The sequence below is a fragment of the Pocillopora damicornis genome, chromosome 10 (genome assembly GCF_964200805.1).
Source record: "Pocillopora damicornis chromosome 10, jaPocDami1.2, whole genome shotgun sequence".
Taxonomy (NCBI): domain Eukaryota; kingdom Metazoa; phylum Cnidaria; class Anthozoa; order Scleractinia; family Pocilloporidae; genus Pocillopora; species Pocillopora damicornis.
The window spans coordinates 22257954-22273452 of NC_142679.1; the positions used below are offsets into that span (position 1 = coordinate 22257954).

The 15499-nt window shown below is 35.9% G+C and overlaps 2 protein-coding genes across 3 annotated transcripts; one reads left to right on the forward strand and one right to left on the reverse strand.

Annotated features, from left to right (window-relative positions):
- Positions 1–404: 404 nt before the first annotated feature.
- Positions 405–11734, reverse strand: LOC113671534 (intraflagellar transport protein 70A). The gene is made up of 29 exons (XM_027187755.2): positions 11567–11734; positions 10706–10771; positions 10532–10602; positions 9949–10009; positions 9715–9792; positions 9184–9240; positions 8877–8945; positions 8624–8690; positions 8214–8318; positions 7984–8042; positions 7406–7475; positions 7126–7175; positions 6710–6772; positions 6479–6527; positions 6090–6130; positions 5725–5790; positions 5383–5436; positions 5085–5150; positions 4547–4623; positions 4241–4310; positions 3193–3270; positions 2980–3042; positions 2695–2766; positions 2539–2574; positions 2382–2449; positions 1666–1744; positions 1422–1481; positions 1216–1285; positions 405–888 (listed from the first exon to the last, which is right to left on the reverse strand). Exons 1-29 carry the CDS (start codon positions 11618–11620, stop codon positions 764–766), a joined length of 1944 nt encoding a protein of 647 aa, XP_027043556.2. The 5' UTR covers positions 11621–11734; the 3' UTR covers positions 405–763.
- LOC113671477 (uncharacterized) lies at positions 10901–14842 on the forward strand. 2 transcript variants are annotated; one of them, XM_089185518.1, is made up of 5 exons: positions 10901–11134; positions 12892–12984; positions 13340–13375; positions 13539–13685; positions 13902–14842. In XM_089185518.1, the coding sequence occupies exons 2-5, from the start codon at positions 12900–12902 to the stop codon at positions 14324–14326; spliced, it is 693 nt and encodes a 230-aa protein (XP_089041644.1). In that variant the 5' UTR covers positions 10901–11134; positions 12892–12899; the 3' UTR covers positions 14327–14842. The 2 variants fall into 2 exon arrangements, with proteins under 2 accessions (XP_089041644.1, XP_027043485.2); XM_027187684.2 differs by lacking the exon at positions 10901–11134 and adding an exon at positions 11753–11877.
- Positions 14843–15499: the final 657 nt, after the last annotated feature.

Consider the following 15499-nt stretch of genomic DNA (forward strand, 5'->3'; position numbering starts at 1 on the left):
TTCATTTGAATCACTCTTCCGTGTTTCAATGCCAATTTAAATTTGTAAATGCATCTCTACGTAATTAAAGCGCACGAACTTTCAGGTGGGTTGCAAAAGGCCTTCTACGTCACTAATTTAGAAGAAGTCTGAATCCCTCTCCCGCTGATTCTATGATCGCGTCGCACTACGAGTTATATGGTGAAAGTGTGTTGCGTGATAAGATAAAGCAGCGGGCCGGGTAGGAGGTTATCCATGGAGCTTTAGGGGGTTTTGAGCCCGCTATACACGTTATATCTCACGAAGTCTGTGCACGGTTACTATGCACAAAAAACTATAGGTTTAAAACAATTAGAAAATTCTCAACCGCGTCTTTCATCTGCGTTATATGCAAAACTAAATATTCGTAACATCACACAAGAGTATACAATAGTTCGAAGACTTTATTTAAACGTAAGTTTTTTATTACTAGTCGTTTTAAGACTACTTGTTTGTTGGGCTATTTTTCCATTAACTTCTCAAGTGGGAACTCCACAGGGCAGAAAACTTTGAGTGCACCGAAACTGCATAGTTATTTACACTGATAGATGAATATTTTTATATATCATTTTTACATAGCAATTGTTTTGACCTTTGGTCGGGGGAAAAAATCCTTTCCTGCGCTTGGTAGCTGCTGCATGGGTTAGTCTTTCCAAATCGTGTGTGCATTCCTGCGGTGTTCGTAGATTCTCCTTCTGGATTCATTTTTTAAAATGTTGCGACGGTACCATTCTATTGTAGTATTTTAAATCAAACGCAAGAACAAGCTCTTTAATTCTCTGGCCTCAAATGTAACAGTGTTTTTTCCTGGATGCATTTTTTCTTCCTCTAATGGTTGTTCGACCACTGCAGGTACATTTTTGCCATAAGCTGTGACGAGAAACAGGAAAACATAAATATTCTTTCCATATGGATACCAAAAGTACAGAAACTATGTAAGAAAGAGCAGCTAACATTGCCGGCCCAACTGATTGAGAGAGTAACGCGAGTTTTCTAGATCAATCACAGAGCGAAGTAAAGAAAACCAAAGCGATCCCAGATTACTTACGACAGTCAATTGAAAACTACTTTATCTGTGACAAAAAAAACTTAAAAAAATCACATTGTAGCTCTTGTAAAAGCAGGTCCAGTCCGATGTCGGTTCCAACTGAAGAACTTCAGTTCGCAACACTCAACTCATGCAGAAGTGAAACTTACTTTCGCAGTGTTCCAGAAACTGAATAATATCCTGAATCACGCTATCCCGTAGCATGATCATATGTTTGGCCTGTGAAGAAACAAAAAAGACATGAAATAAAGAAAGTGCATAATCAAGACGATATGGAGAGCTCTTGAGAGACTTCTTTTGTATTGAAGCATCGAAAACCTGCAGATTCAACATATAAAAGTACCAATTTTCTCACCAGGTTTTCCAGAAGCGACAGGAAACATCTCTTAGCGTAAAACCAAGTATCTGTTCCCAGCTGTGAAAAAGAAACACAAGAACTTCAGACCTGAAAGAACCAATATAAGTAAAATAATAATAATAATAATAATAATAATAATAATAATAATAATAATAATAATAATAATAATAATAACAACAACAACAACAACAATACCCTGGGTACACCGGCAAATCAATACTTTTGTGAAATAGTAATATACCTTTTTATTATATGGCTCCAAACTCTTCATTATCCTGGAAATCCCAAACTCATAGTTTCCCTTGGCACAGTATAAGGTTCTGATAAAGAAACAAGGGAAGCTCATTGGAGGGGATAGTCTAACTTAACATTTTCCACTAGCTTCCAAGCCTACATTAGCTCTTTTTTAGCGAGTCTACACACAGGCGCAACAGACCAGTTACACCAACGATGTTATCTTCTCAGCCAATCTGGCAAAGACTACGAGCAGTCCCTCCTTTTCGGCAAAGTCCGTCACGTGAGTCGACTCAAAAAGCCTAATTATCGAGCGCCTCACTCCAAGAGCTCACCGCGGCGCGCTAACAACATTTTTTTTTTGACTGATTTTTTTCAATAATACGCGATAGACTTCGCCGAAAAGAAGGACTGCTCGTAGTCTAATCAGGCAAAAACAAAACCCCGTTTTACTCAAAAAAGTGGGAGGGGAGAGTCGATTTGGCGTCTTAAAACCGGAGCAAGTAATTACAATGACTTATACGAACGAACGAAATATCATCACGAACTTACAAGTAATCCTCATTAAAACATGCGCCGGCGCAGATAAATATCAATGACGAATACCCGTTTGGACACCGTTTTATATCTGACAGGTTGAAACGATAGAGGGTGCTATTTGGACCAAAGCACCGTTACCCGGGGTTATTTAAGACAATCAAACAAAAATTGCCTTGAACTCACCCAATAACAAGATTAACTATACAGAGATGATAAATCTTCTTCTCTGGATCATCATAAGCCACTTGTTCCTGAAAAAGAGAAAAGTGAATGAAGACACTCTAAATGAAAGTTCCTTCGAATATCAGCTCAAACAAGACAACTCATTTTCAAATCTTACCTCTTCCTTCTCAATCTTTCTCATTAGTTCCTCTGCCTGTAAGAGAACAAAAAAGAACAACTTACGCAATTGTAATTTGACTGACGCTTGGAGCAAAATACAACAACAACAACAACAACAACAACAAAGACGACGATGGAAAAAACAAAAACAAACCTCTTCATTCGCACTGGTCATAATGTATGACACACAAAGATTTGCCAGCACTATGGCGCTCACACTCAGAATCTGAAAGTAAAAAAATGCTAAAAATAATAATAATAAGGGGTTAAGTTGACAGAGACTAAAACTCTCTCAAAATCAAGCGAAGGCCTGTCGTAGGAACAGAGAATGAGGTCAATAAGACTCCAGAAATGTTCACCTCCAAAATTATTTATTAAGTTTTGGGGAATTTTAATCAGCATTGTTTATCACTGGCAATTTTTTAATAACAATACTTACATTATCGTAATGTTTCTTCACAATCGGTTCATAAAATCCCACGGCTTCCTTGTATTTATTTTCCTGTCGACGAGAGAAAAAAACACCTCTACCTCAATTTTCAAATTTCAGTGTATGTCGGCCTCCTATCAGTTGGAATATCTAATAGACTTTTGTAGAGTTCTCCTCTTTATGAAATTCTTAATTCTGCATGTGGAACCTAAAGTACTTTACCTGCATGAATAGCACGTGAGCAACGTTTAGTTTCCAAACTTCGTGCTCATTACAAAACTCCACAGACTTCCTAAATATCTGCAGATGAAGCAAAGATAATCAAAATTTAATCAATTAAGTCTCTTTTACTAATCTTTTCAGTGACAACATACAGTCCTATCCGAACGACTTTGCTTCTGATTTGGGTTTTCACCTTACCTTAAGGGGCTACAGCTGGAAATCACGATGTATAAGACGTTTTAATCAACTTACAAGACTAAACTTTAAACTAGAGAGGGACCATTAAAGATAGTTTGATCAAACGGAAATCACCAAAGAGGTAATAAAAAGGGGATGGCTAAGGATGGAGAAGATTAAAACAAATTGGAAATTACAGACTTGGTAGACTTAACCCTTTACACCCTAACATCAGTATACATATTCTCCATACTGCTCTCTGTATATTTACTAAGGTGCTGACAAGGAGAATTTGTCTAACAATCAAGAGTTTGTTCTGTTGGTGATCATTTCCTTTATTCTCATGACATTAATGAGTGATTCAGTGGTGATATTGTAAGGAGAAATTAGATGCCAGTCACTCTTAGGGGTTAAAGGGTTAAGCTAAACTCTGTCAAGATGCTGATATGGTGATGAATCTCCTTTAAATTATGCCTTGGTATTATATAACATTTACCACAGTATCCAAATGATCACATCATACCTAGCTCCCCATAAAATATGGCACCTACATGTAAGAGTAAGTTTATTTTCCACACCCCTGAAGGGGCTTTTTGAAAGCAATGTGAACCAGTTCAACAGCATAAAACTTCCAAGTAAGCATAGATCAATTATTTGTACTTCCAATTGTCAAAGAGGGAGATCAAGTTGCTACTGACAAAGCTAAAGCAGGAAGTTGAATCAGGCAATGGAGGACAAATCCGATGAGTAAAATGGTGGAGGAGTAGAGTCAAAGATCACTAGACCACGGCCCTATCCGCCATGCCATGTGACCTACACGTGACGCTTGTCAGTCAACAACTGTACTTGTTGGGCCATAATTCACTCTTACCTTTTCGACTTGTGCATAATTATCACGATCCCAGTAGATCTTAGCTTGAGACATTAACACAGGGATGTACCTATAACAAAACAAATTACAAGTTTTTGGCCAATGTACACCTTGGAAAAATTCTCTCATGTTTCCAAACAGAAGTGGAAAGCAAAACTATATAGCTCCATGAGTAGAAGAAAACTATCTTAATTTACAAATATATTTCTGAACACTAATACAACAACACTGTGTGAAGGACCAAATGGCAGCCAACGAAAACAATGCAAAAATAGGCAAAAATGATGATTTATCATGTACATGTACCTTTCCAATGCCTCGTCATATTCATTGACAGCTTTCTTCACAGTGTCATCATCATGGTTCTGCCTTGCTTCCTGAACCTTTATAAAACAAGTAATTTAGTGTTAACAACTGGGTTGAAAACGTAAATTAGCCACCGTAAAGAGTAAAAATGCTGACGTTTCGAGCGTTAGCCCTTCGTCAGAGCGATTGTACAAACAACATAGCACAAATAGTTACACAAACATTAAATAACTTTGAGTTTGTCTATCAATTTAGTTGGGATTTGGAATGTGTTTTTTAAAGGGGGAAGCATCTAAAAACTCTTACTAACCATAAGGATGACAAAAAACTTTAATGAAACCAACATTTTTAGCCACATCTGGGAATCAAAACCACACTAAGCAGTGAAAGGCTGATTCTCTCACCACAGCAGGCCACCCCCAATCTCAAGGCTGGAGAACTTAGAGTCCTCACAGGGAAATCAAACTTTCCTTTTTAATCATACTTATTACTTGTAATATTATTAACATGAGATCAAACATCTTTTTATATCACTAACCTGTTTTGTCAGTTTTCTTAAAGTTTCTGTCTGTTTTGTAGCCATATCATCTAATTTGCGATATGCCTGGAAAAAAAACCAAATCAATAACAGGATAAGTTCAGTAAGTTAACTTAAGCTATCAAATCATGAAAAATGAATACAAAGGGATTCAGTCAATACATCACAGACCCCTTGCCATTTTCATGTTGGGCCAAAAGCTCATGGGTAAGTGCTAAGACACTCTTTGGAAGCCTTTAGGGTTTTGTTTCATGGCTGCCCTCCAAATATGTGGTTAAATAATGCTTATGATACCAACCTCTTCTGGAGACGTTTGCTGTGTAATCATAGCATCCAGAAAGTCATACATATACTGTTAGGGAGAGGCAAACAACAAAATGATCACATAGTAATTCTTTATTGAAACAGCAGGATTAACTCAGGGAGCTGCACTGAGATAGGAAGTGTGTCTCAAGTAGTAATAGTAGAGTAAATTATATGTGCTTTTCTTAGATTGACTAACATTTAGGTTTTTCAAAGAGTGAAGAAAGCCAATAATTAATCAACAAATGTTTAATTAATGTAGAAACAATGGTAGAAGCCATGTTGAGGTTCAGAAGAAAGACAGGGCACCAAAATGAAGAAAAATTAATTCACTTACTGGGGTGAGAAACTTATATGTCAAATGAGCATTCTCTGCCAACACATCAGCTGCCAGGTCAAAATACTACAGAGAGAAAAAGCAAAGTATTTTAAGTTAAGAGTGAGTATACAAGTTAGTGTAATTAAAATATGACTAGGGGACCATGATATGTCAAACAACACTGGTCCAACCTGTCACATTATGACCGTTTTGTAGAATACTCCATGCACCTCCCACCTCTGTGTGTCTGTCTGCTGATCAGTTTGTCTGTTTGTCTGTTTGCCTGTCTGACTGTCCCCCTATCTGTTTGACTTGTTCTGAGTCCTCCTCAAATAAATCAGAAATCTAACTCTCTTCGGATATCCAAAAAAAAGTACTCATACCTGGTATTTCACATACAATAACAAAAGATTTCCAAATGTTTCTACAACACCAAAAGATAAATATATTACATTTTTTAAATAAGAACACTGTGCTTTTAAGGATGGAAACAGTATTGTGTAGTTATAATGTTGTTTATAGATCATAACTTATTGGTCATATTAATATCAGTGATTCTAGAGTTTCAAAATACAAGCACTGGAATCTAAAGGACACAGCAAACTCAAATCAAATATTTAAAACAAGGTACAAGTTTTAGTCAACAATAAACACTACATCATTAAATTACAATGGGATTAACTAAGTGAGATAGTAGTAAACATTCAAATTCCAACTGAAAAAATTTCCGTAAGTCCCAAAACTTTTATTTCTCAGTTATGTCAAAGCTAACCTGGAGGAAATGGATTTTGCTGTAACAAAAACTGTAACTTTTCAAAGCCCTAAGAAAGAAAAAAAGTAATAAGAATGGTTGTATACATGATTGACATGGTTTGCCATTACCACTCACCTCTCCAAACATGTTCTGATTTCTATAGAACCATTTATGGACAGAAAGAAGAACTACTCCAATTTGTTCATAAAAACTTACATGTACACTACCAAATTCTGAAAAACATTTCACCTGAGTTGGGTTGGCCTCCATGTTCATAAGTGCTTGGTTGTGCAAAGTTACTGGGTCCAGTTCCTTGAAATTGTATAAAGAAATTGTCAGTAGAGTTAAGCACACATTTTTCTAAGCCACAATTAAGTTTGTTGTACATAGCAGAAACAAATTTTAACCTACATTGTAGCTCAGATCTATAGATGTCAGAGGATTTTCCAAATTAAAATACATCAGACCAAAATATTACCTACAACTTGATGTGAAATGAGTTTCAGCCAAACCTAATATTAATAAACATTTTTACTAATAACTCATTTCAAACTGTTTTAAACTCAAGTAAAGTTTTCTCTTTCTTATCTCATTAATCATTTCCATCCTAGAGGGGTCTAAAAAATATCATTCCTAAGTAAAGTATATGAAAACATTGCACTAACCTCTTCAGCTCTTGGAGGCATATCAGTGAGGGCTTCCTGTGCAGAGTCAACTGCAATAAAATCAACAGTCAACAAAAATTAGCCATCATTCATAATCGGTTAGTGCACTCTTTACAACATTATACATTGTACCTAGTTTATTATGTGGCACCACCAATTCAAACAAACCACAAAAAATTTGCAGGGTGAATCACTTTAAAATTAATTTTCAACCTCACACAGCTCATTTCTGTGATGACAAAAATTTTAAGACTGCCAGTAAAGATGACAAGAAGCTTACAGTTTTTCAGCTGGTATTCAATCCCTGCTTTAAGATTGAATGCTTCAATCAAAGCTGTTTCATGTAACACCTGTAATTGGGGCAAAACATTATTAAAAAATGATATTATAATAAAATATGAATTATAATTACAAGATAGTGGGCAAATTGTGTTCAAACAAATTATATCATCAGAGATGCCAACCTCTGGAGATCTCAAATCTGGAGATCTTTTTTTTGGACCAGTACCCTCCCCACCCCAAATTTCTTTTTTGATTTGGACCCCCCTCTTAACACCAAATCTTAGAGCTGCTGAAACCATTGCAAATATTTGTCAGAGAGTACTCAGAATTGACCCTTAGATCTTAGGACTGAAATGTTTAATGATCTTGTCTCCAGGCAACTTACTCTCTTATGCCCTTCAAACCAATGCATCAATCTTACCATCTACCCCAGTCTCCCCAAAGAAAAGATACAACCAACCACCCCCTTCCCCAACAAAAAATGATTCTTTTGTCCCAATCTATAACTATCAAAAATACACAAAAAAGTTTTATCATTGTATATAAATTAGATGTAGAATCTAAACATGATTTCACCTTGGTGTTCCCCACACTTCTGACTTCAATACCCTCTGTAGTCATCCCAACACTTAGTTCTGAAATGTTAGATCAGCACAAATACATAAAAAATATTCTAATAAACAAAATGGTCATGATAAGTATGAAACAAGTAAACAATTGGAAATGTCAGCCAAGAGTTCAACTGCCAATTACATAAAGTTCCTATGCAGCAAAAATGTGTTTTAAAGAGATATTGTTTGTTCAACCTGGATGCTCTCTGATTCCACGTTCAATAATGTCAGCAATGTGTTTCAACGCAGGTGCATATTGCTTCAAGCTGTAAAAACATAGGGCTATGTTGTACGACAAATCTGAAAAGAGACAAGTGATAATCACATGAGAGGATAGTATGGATCTTAAATTGTTTGTCAATTAAACAACAGAAGGGTTTCCTGCCCTACAGAGCAAAAACAATGAAAGCAACAGTCTGTTCAACAGTAATAGAGGAGGTCATCGTGGCAATCCTTCAAAGTTCTATTTCGAGTTCAGAAAATAACGTTTACATTACAAATAAATTAAATTACAACTGTCCTTAAAAACTTGACTAATATCTCCCCCCTAACCCCAAAGCACTAAAATTTGCATTTGATATTTGAAGTCATGAGAGATTTCCTACCTGGTTGATATCCAAGAATATTCATTGCTGTCTGAAACTTTTGGCACGCCTCTGCATACCTTCCCTCCTAAAAAATTTAACAATGGACAGACAAGTAGTGAGGCTCAGCTTTAGGCAAGAGACATTACCTTAGGAATAGGATTACAGCTTAGGGTTTGAATGGATGTCAGTACTTTTCACTAGTTATCAAAAGACGCACTGAACCATGCGTTCATATTTTCAAGCATAAAGTACATTCCAAATATGTCATTACCTTGTAGAGAAGACATCCAAGATTGATTTCAGTGTCAGGATCATCTGCAGCACACTGCTCCACCATACTCTGGAATAAAAATACATGTACCATGATCATTTTATGACTAAAAATTATTTTCACAAACTATCAGTGATAAATCAATTTTAACCTGCACCTCCTCTAAGAATTATCAATAGACTCGAAGTCATTTTGTGATCTGATTACGATAAGTTTTAGCCTAATATACGATTAGGGTTTGACAGATGTGGATAACTGTCTCTGTTACAAAAAAGTTTGTTATTAATTTAATGCTGTTGTGCTTCACCTTTGCCCCCTGCAGATCCTCTTCTCCATATTTGATAGCTGCCTGGAGCTTCAGTACCTGTATAGGGGGAGAAATAATTACCACAAACATGTAAAACACTACTGCAATATAAAAAATAAAGTCATGACAGAATCATATCAAATTTTACTACTACATAGCACCTTTTCAACTTGAAATTGTATAAATTTAGCCACAGGGAAGCAGGTTACAAGAACAAAACCACAGGTTACAAGAACAAAAACATGTTATTCTTGCAGACTTCTAAAGATCTTAAATTTAACTTGGTTCTTTACCCCTTTCACCCTTTAATCCCTAAAAGTGACTAACATCTTACTTCTCCTTACAATATCACCCCTGAATCACACCTTAAGGTCATGAGAATAAAAGAAAATCATCACCAGTTAGAGAAGTTCTTGATTGTTAAACAAATTCATCTTGTCAGTACCACAGAAAATCTAAAGAGTACTGCATGGAGCATTATGCATACTGATCTTAGGGTGTGAAAGGTTACAAGGAGATAATATCAGATACCTTTGCATGATATGTAGGATTTTCAATTTGAAATGTTGCTTTCATTGCCTCTGGATACATAAATGCTTTATATAATGCCTGCAAAAGAAATACAAAATTTATTTTTGACAGATAAGTTTCTAAAACTTTTGTTACTGTATAATGATTAAATCAATGATGCTGCCCAACAAACTTGCACATCTATAACTTCGGTCCACCAAACTTACATCATGCTTCAATGTCAGTAACACAAACCTGAGCATAAGCCATTTTGTATTCATCAACCTCTGGATGAATCTGTGTCAGTTGGCCATAGCTATAAACAACAAGATTCAACCTTACTAGTAACTATGACTGCAAAATGAAGACCACTCAAACATTGTAAAAATATCACAATTAACATCAGTGGTAGGACATAAAAAAAGGCTTATTACTTCAATGGAGTGAGACTTAGACAATACACCCAGGTATTGGACGAAGTGTAATTCTTTTGAAGGTTTTAAAGACTGTGTCCATGTTTTTAAAGGGTGACAGCAGTTCCATAGATCTAATTAGTGTTACAACAAAAAACTGTTTTATAATCTTTTAAGTACAGTCTTTTGATTGACTATCCCTTCAGGCCTCTTACCGATAGCACTTCAATACTAATGATGTCACTTGAGTAAAATAACATCCACCACAATAACAAAAGAGAAAACTCAATCACTTTATACTTTATTGACCCTGTTATCAATATTGTGCATGAATTCTGTTTCCACCCATTAGCACCTTAGTCTAAAATTGGCATTTAAGAACAGCTGGTGGTTTAAGAAATAGAAGAACTTGGCTGAGTACTCACCAGTCAGCAGCTGCATCAAAGCTTTGAACCTGAAAGTAGCAGTATCCTAGCAGTGAAAGGGCTGCTCTTGACTGAAATTTAATCAAGAGAATGCAATGCACGAATGATAGATCCAATTAAAGTATATGAATAAAACATCATTAAATGGTTACTGTTTCAGTAACAGAAGTATACCTTTGGATGATTTTCCAGCTCCTGTGACAGAATTTGTATTGCTTCATGGAACTTTTGGTTTTTTATCTGCCACACAAAATATAACAAAATGTCATTGGTGAATAATGATCTCTGTCTTTCAAACAGCTGGGACCCAACAAAATATTGCTGATTGGACAAGTGAAGGTAAACATGACACTTCATCATCTACCAGGCACTGTCTTGTTGTCTGAAATGTCAATAACATCATCTGCAGATATTCATATCAATACTTGAATCCCTAAGGATGAGAAGGAATTTGTGTTGCTGAGACTAACAGGTCATATTTGGTTTATTTTATGGATAATGTTATTTACCCTTTCAAAAGCTATGGTGCAAGTGACTTATGCACTCTATTCAAACGAATGAAAGAGGCCAGAAGCTAAGACCAGGCCACAGAAGCAATATACAGTAAGCAGAGAGGAAATCCTTACTCCAATTGTTGATCTTTCATGGAAAACTGACGATAATAACCCCCCTCTTAATTACATCCTAACTTCAACAATAGATACATGTAGTATCAGCAAATGTTAAACATTTTCGGCGTTCTGCAGCGGGAGTAGATTTTACATGTATGATCACAGAGAAAAGACTTGAAAGTTGTTGAACATATCAATCTTCTCGGCTTTTTATTAGGACGAATGCATATGATTTGGTGTGAGTTTTTTTTCTCTACTACCAAACTATTATCACAAAGTCCGCTACTCGAAAGAATATGGATTAAGTTGGTTGAATTTTCACTGTTCCCACCAATATTTACAAAATTATGTTTGTTCCCGAGCAACCGCTATAAACAACAGGCCATCATTTCAGTAAGATACATTTCAGGTAAAAACCACTCACCAGCCCATAAATTGTGGTTGTGTATTCTCCCTCTTTTACTTGTACACCCGCCATGATGAAAATCTAGCGTAAAAACGGCATAAAATAAAGAATTTCGGGTCGAACGAGAACAAATATTACCATGAAATTGAAATATGTTCAAGATCTCGGATCGAAATCTTGTAACTAGACACCAGTACATCGCACAAGAACACGTGGAACGCCTGGTGAAATTTGTCCTTTTATTCTTTAATCACGATAAACTAATCTTATTGTTGGCTCATTGTCACCTCGTCCCTCTTCTAATCGCAACTGAAATAAGATTCGAGCAGGTAATGTATACCTTACATTTTTTTATGTTATCTTTCTCTACTCTGTTTCAAAGGGAGAGATGTTTAAAAGTTTTAGGCACGATAAACCCAGATTTATATTTTTCTTTGAGACTAGTTCGTGACCCGCTTGCAAATGTTATTTACTACTCTCGGGTACAATGCGTACAGGCTTCATGGTTCTGATTGTTGGATGGACCCTTAAGTTGTATTTGAAACAAGTTTCTTACTGACTGTATCCTTGAGGTTTTTTGTCTTTTTTCCAAAACGTCCAAAAAGTCAATAATTTGAAAGCTTGGCTTGAATTCATGATCTATCAGCTGAAGATTTTGTTTTTGAAAGGCTGCGGTGTTTTACACTCATTGGCTGGCGAACAGATTTTTTAACTAAGGGATGTTTACATTTATTCATAGTTGTCATCCGATAAGTGCACATGCAGATATTTTGAGTGTGTGACCATTGCCGAAATTCTATCTCTGAAATGTAACAGTCTGACCTCTTTTGCTTCAAAAGGTCGCGATAGTCGGTTACAATAGAATTTCTTTCATTTTCTTTTAAACTAGAAGTCTGTAAGCCACAAGTTTTCAATAATTAATCATTTCAAATCTGCTTTCATACCAGGTCTGTGTTATTAACTCAGCAGATAACATAGTGTTAGTTAGATTGGAGTTAAGAATGAAAGAAATATATATTGTACTTGCTTACATCATAATTATGCTTTGAAGTAATTTCATTCTCCACATGTGCAGCCATAAAACACGAATTTGGTAAACATTTGGCTTCCAGTTTAGCTGGTAAGCAAACATTCCAGGCATTTGATTTAAAATAATGAAAATAAATAATATGTGTTACTTTTCATTCTGAGGAAAAAAATTATATGCTGTATTGCTTGGTTAAATGAATGAAAACAAAATTATTTCAGTATCAAACTGTTGAATTAAAATTGAATCAAAGTTAAGAAATCAAATAGAATTCAGAATTAAATTAATGCAGTATTTGATTATTTATATCTTTTAGGTTCAAAAATGTATACTTTGTGTAGAATTGTACTAGCTGTGGTGATGTGCCTTCCTATTTCTGGAGTAAAATTGCCATCAGATATGTCCCAAGGTGTGTGCTTAAATTCTTCTCAAATAGATCAATTAAAAGTAAAACAGCTGTCAAATATTATCTCAAAAAGTAACCTCAAGACAAGATATACCATTGAGGTAAACAGCCAATAATTTTATTGGAAAACCCATCAAAAGTTCCATGAATCATCTATAGGTCTTGTATGTTTATATTTATTTAATCCATGTTACTTTTGAGCTTAACTTCTCACGTGATTAAACAAACCAGATCAAAGTAAATGTACTGAAAAAAAGTGTAGAACCCCAATTTTCATCTTGGCCATACTTAGATTACCGTGAATCAGTTAAATGTAGAATTACTATTTTGATTTTTCATTGTCATTATTTTTTTTCAGGAATTTTTTGTGAGGGCTGTAGTGCAGTTATGAAAGGTACATTTTTAGCCTAATTTGGTCCTTTACAATAACAGGAGTCCTTTATCTTGGAAAAAGAATGACCTGCTAGCCGTCTCCCTACTGCCACCATTTCTTTCAGTTACAACAGTTACATTGGCAAACATCAAAAAATAGTAATGATCTCTATTTTGTGTTTAAGAACTAGACAAGTTATTGGAAAAAAAGAGTTCAGATCCCAGAGAGCTGCAGGTGGTAGAAGCAATGGAAGACATTTGCCAAACAAAGTATTTTTCAAAATATGATTATTCACCACCAACTACAGTCAAAGCCTGCAGATTTTTAATAGGTAAGTTATTGATTAATTAAAAGTTATAGCCTTGAACTTTGAACAGAATGAAACATACAATGACAACATTGTGCAATTCAGCTATCATTTGGCTCAGTTTTTTGAGAGCTAATACTGTAATAAAAAAGGTAGAGAGGGAATTGATATTTGGGGTTGGAAGTGAAAAGGTTAATGTTTTGTTCGATGGCAAGTTTTTTTTCCTTTTTTTTTTCCCAGAGAAATATGAAGAGGACATAGAACAGTTGTTGATGGACAAGGTTGATAACACAGAACAAGAGGTTTGTTACAAGCTGACCAAAGCATGTGAAGGTGTGGATAGAAGTAAAAAGGAGAAAGAACCTCTTGATTACCGTTTCAACAATCAGCCACAGCAAGTGAAGACTGAATCAGCCTCAAAAGATGATGATGGCATTCATCGCATGAATGTGGATATTAATGATCCTGGAGCTGCAGAGAGGCTGGCAGAGCAGATTAAATCACAACTGGGACAGCAGGGGATGGGAGGAGGCACGGGAGATGATGATGATGATGATGAGGAAGAAGAAGAAGAAGAGGAAGGAGGAGATAATGAAGATGAAGAAAATGGAGGAGCTGAAGAAGAGAATGATAAAAAATCTTTTGAAGTGAAAACTGAATTATAGTTGAACACAAAAAAATAGTCTACCCAGCAAATTAATATATATATGTTTACTTCTAGACAGGAATTTTTAATGGCTTGATGCTAAGCAGTAGAGGTAATTTTCTTTTGAAATGACATCCACCTTGAGTAAAAAATCTCATAAGGTACTACGACACTTTTCACAAGCTTACAAGGTAAAGGCAAGTTTCACTTTGCACAAAATCTTGCATCAACTTGATAAGGTAAGAGAAATACAAAGGCAACATTCCATTATCATGTCATAGATCCATGTTTATTTTCTGATTGGTTTGTGCCTAGCCTTGATATGTTCTTTGGGTGCAGCAACCAATTAGAGGCCTATATAGAAATGTGTCAATGCATAGACACAAATGCGGGAAGGAGAAATGTCTCTTAGGTTCAAATTTTAAAAATATTTATCAAGCTCCATACTGAGGCTTGATTACCTTAATTTCTTACTAGTTGAATTTTATGATATTGAAATTAAAATCTGAGCACAAAATAAATGTTTAATTCCTAATAAGACTACTACATCATTTTCATTCACCTCTTCGGATTCTGTCCACATCGTATGGGTGGAAAAGTAACTAACAAACGAGGCTCGCATATCAAGGAGGCTTATGACGTAGTGGGAGACATGTCAACGCGTTCTACTTTGGCACGAATGACACGGATCCTGCGCCTCAATCGGCCTTACAAGTGCCTGAAGCTGGGAGGAGAGCTACACTTGGAAATGGGAAAAATTTCGGTGATTTTCTTGGTTTCCTCGGCCCTGCGCAGTCTTGGGAGCTGTGCCCTTAATGATTTTCTATGTATCTGGAGGAGCGTTGGTGAAGAGGAGAGGAGTCAAGTGGGTGTCTACAAAACGAAGAACGAAGACCGAAAAACGAAGACCGAAAAACGAAGACCGAAAAACGAAGACCCTAATTTTTTTGCCCGAATAAGGCACGGACAGTTAAAAAACTAACCCAAAGCGTTCCTCAGCACCAACCGATGTGAAATTAACAGGGGTCTTCGTTTTGTAGAAAAGCCCCCCTAAATCTACAAAACGAAGACCGAAGACCGAAGACCGAAAAACGAAGACCGAAAAACGAAGACCCTAATTTTTTTGCCCGAATAAGGCACGGACAGTTAAAAAACTAACCCAAAGCGTTCCTCAGCACAAACCGATGTGAAA

Coding starts and splice junctions, on each gene's coding strand:
- LOC113671534 (XM_027187755.2), bottom strand. CDS start 11,620: ATGGCGGGTGTACAAGTAAAAGAGGGAGAATACACAACCACAATTTAT. Junction 6,528..6,709: donor TGGAGGCCAACCCAACTCAG/GTGAAATGTTTT, acceptor TTTCTTTCTTAG/GGCTTTGAAAAGTTACAGTT. Junction 5,437..5,724: donor CATATAAGTTTCTCACCCCA/GTAAGTGAATTA, acceptor TCTCCCTAACAG/TATATGTATGACTTTCTGGA.
- LOC113671477 (XM_089185518.1), top strand. CDS start 12,900: ATGTATACTTTGTGTAGAATTGTACTAGCTGTGGTGATGTGCCTTCCT. Junction 13,376..13,538: donor CTGTAGTGCAGTTATGAAAG/GTACATTTTTAG, acceptor TTTGTGTTTAAG/AACTAGACAAGTTATTGGAA. Junction 13,686..13,901: donor AGCCTGCAGATTTTTAATAG/GTAAGTTATTGA, acceptor TTTTTTTCCCAG/AGAAATATGAAGAGGACATA.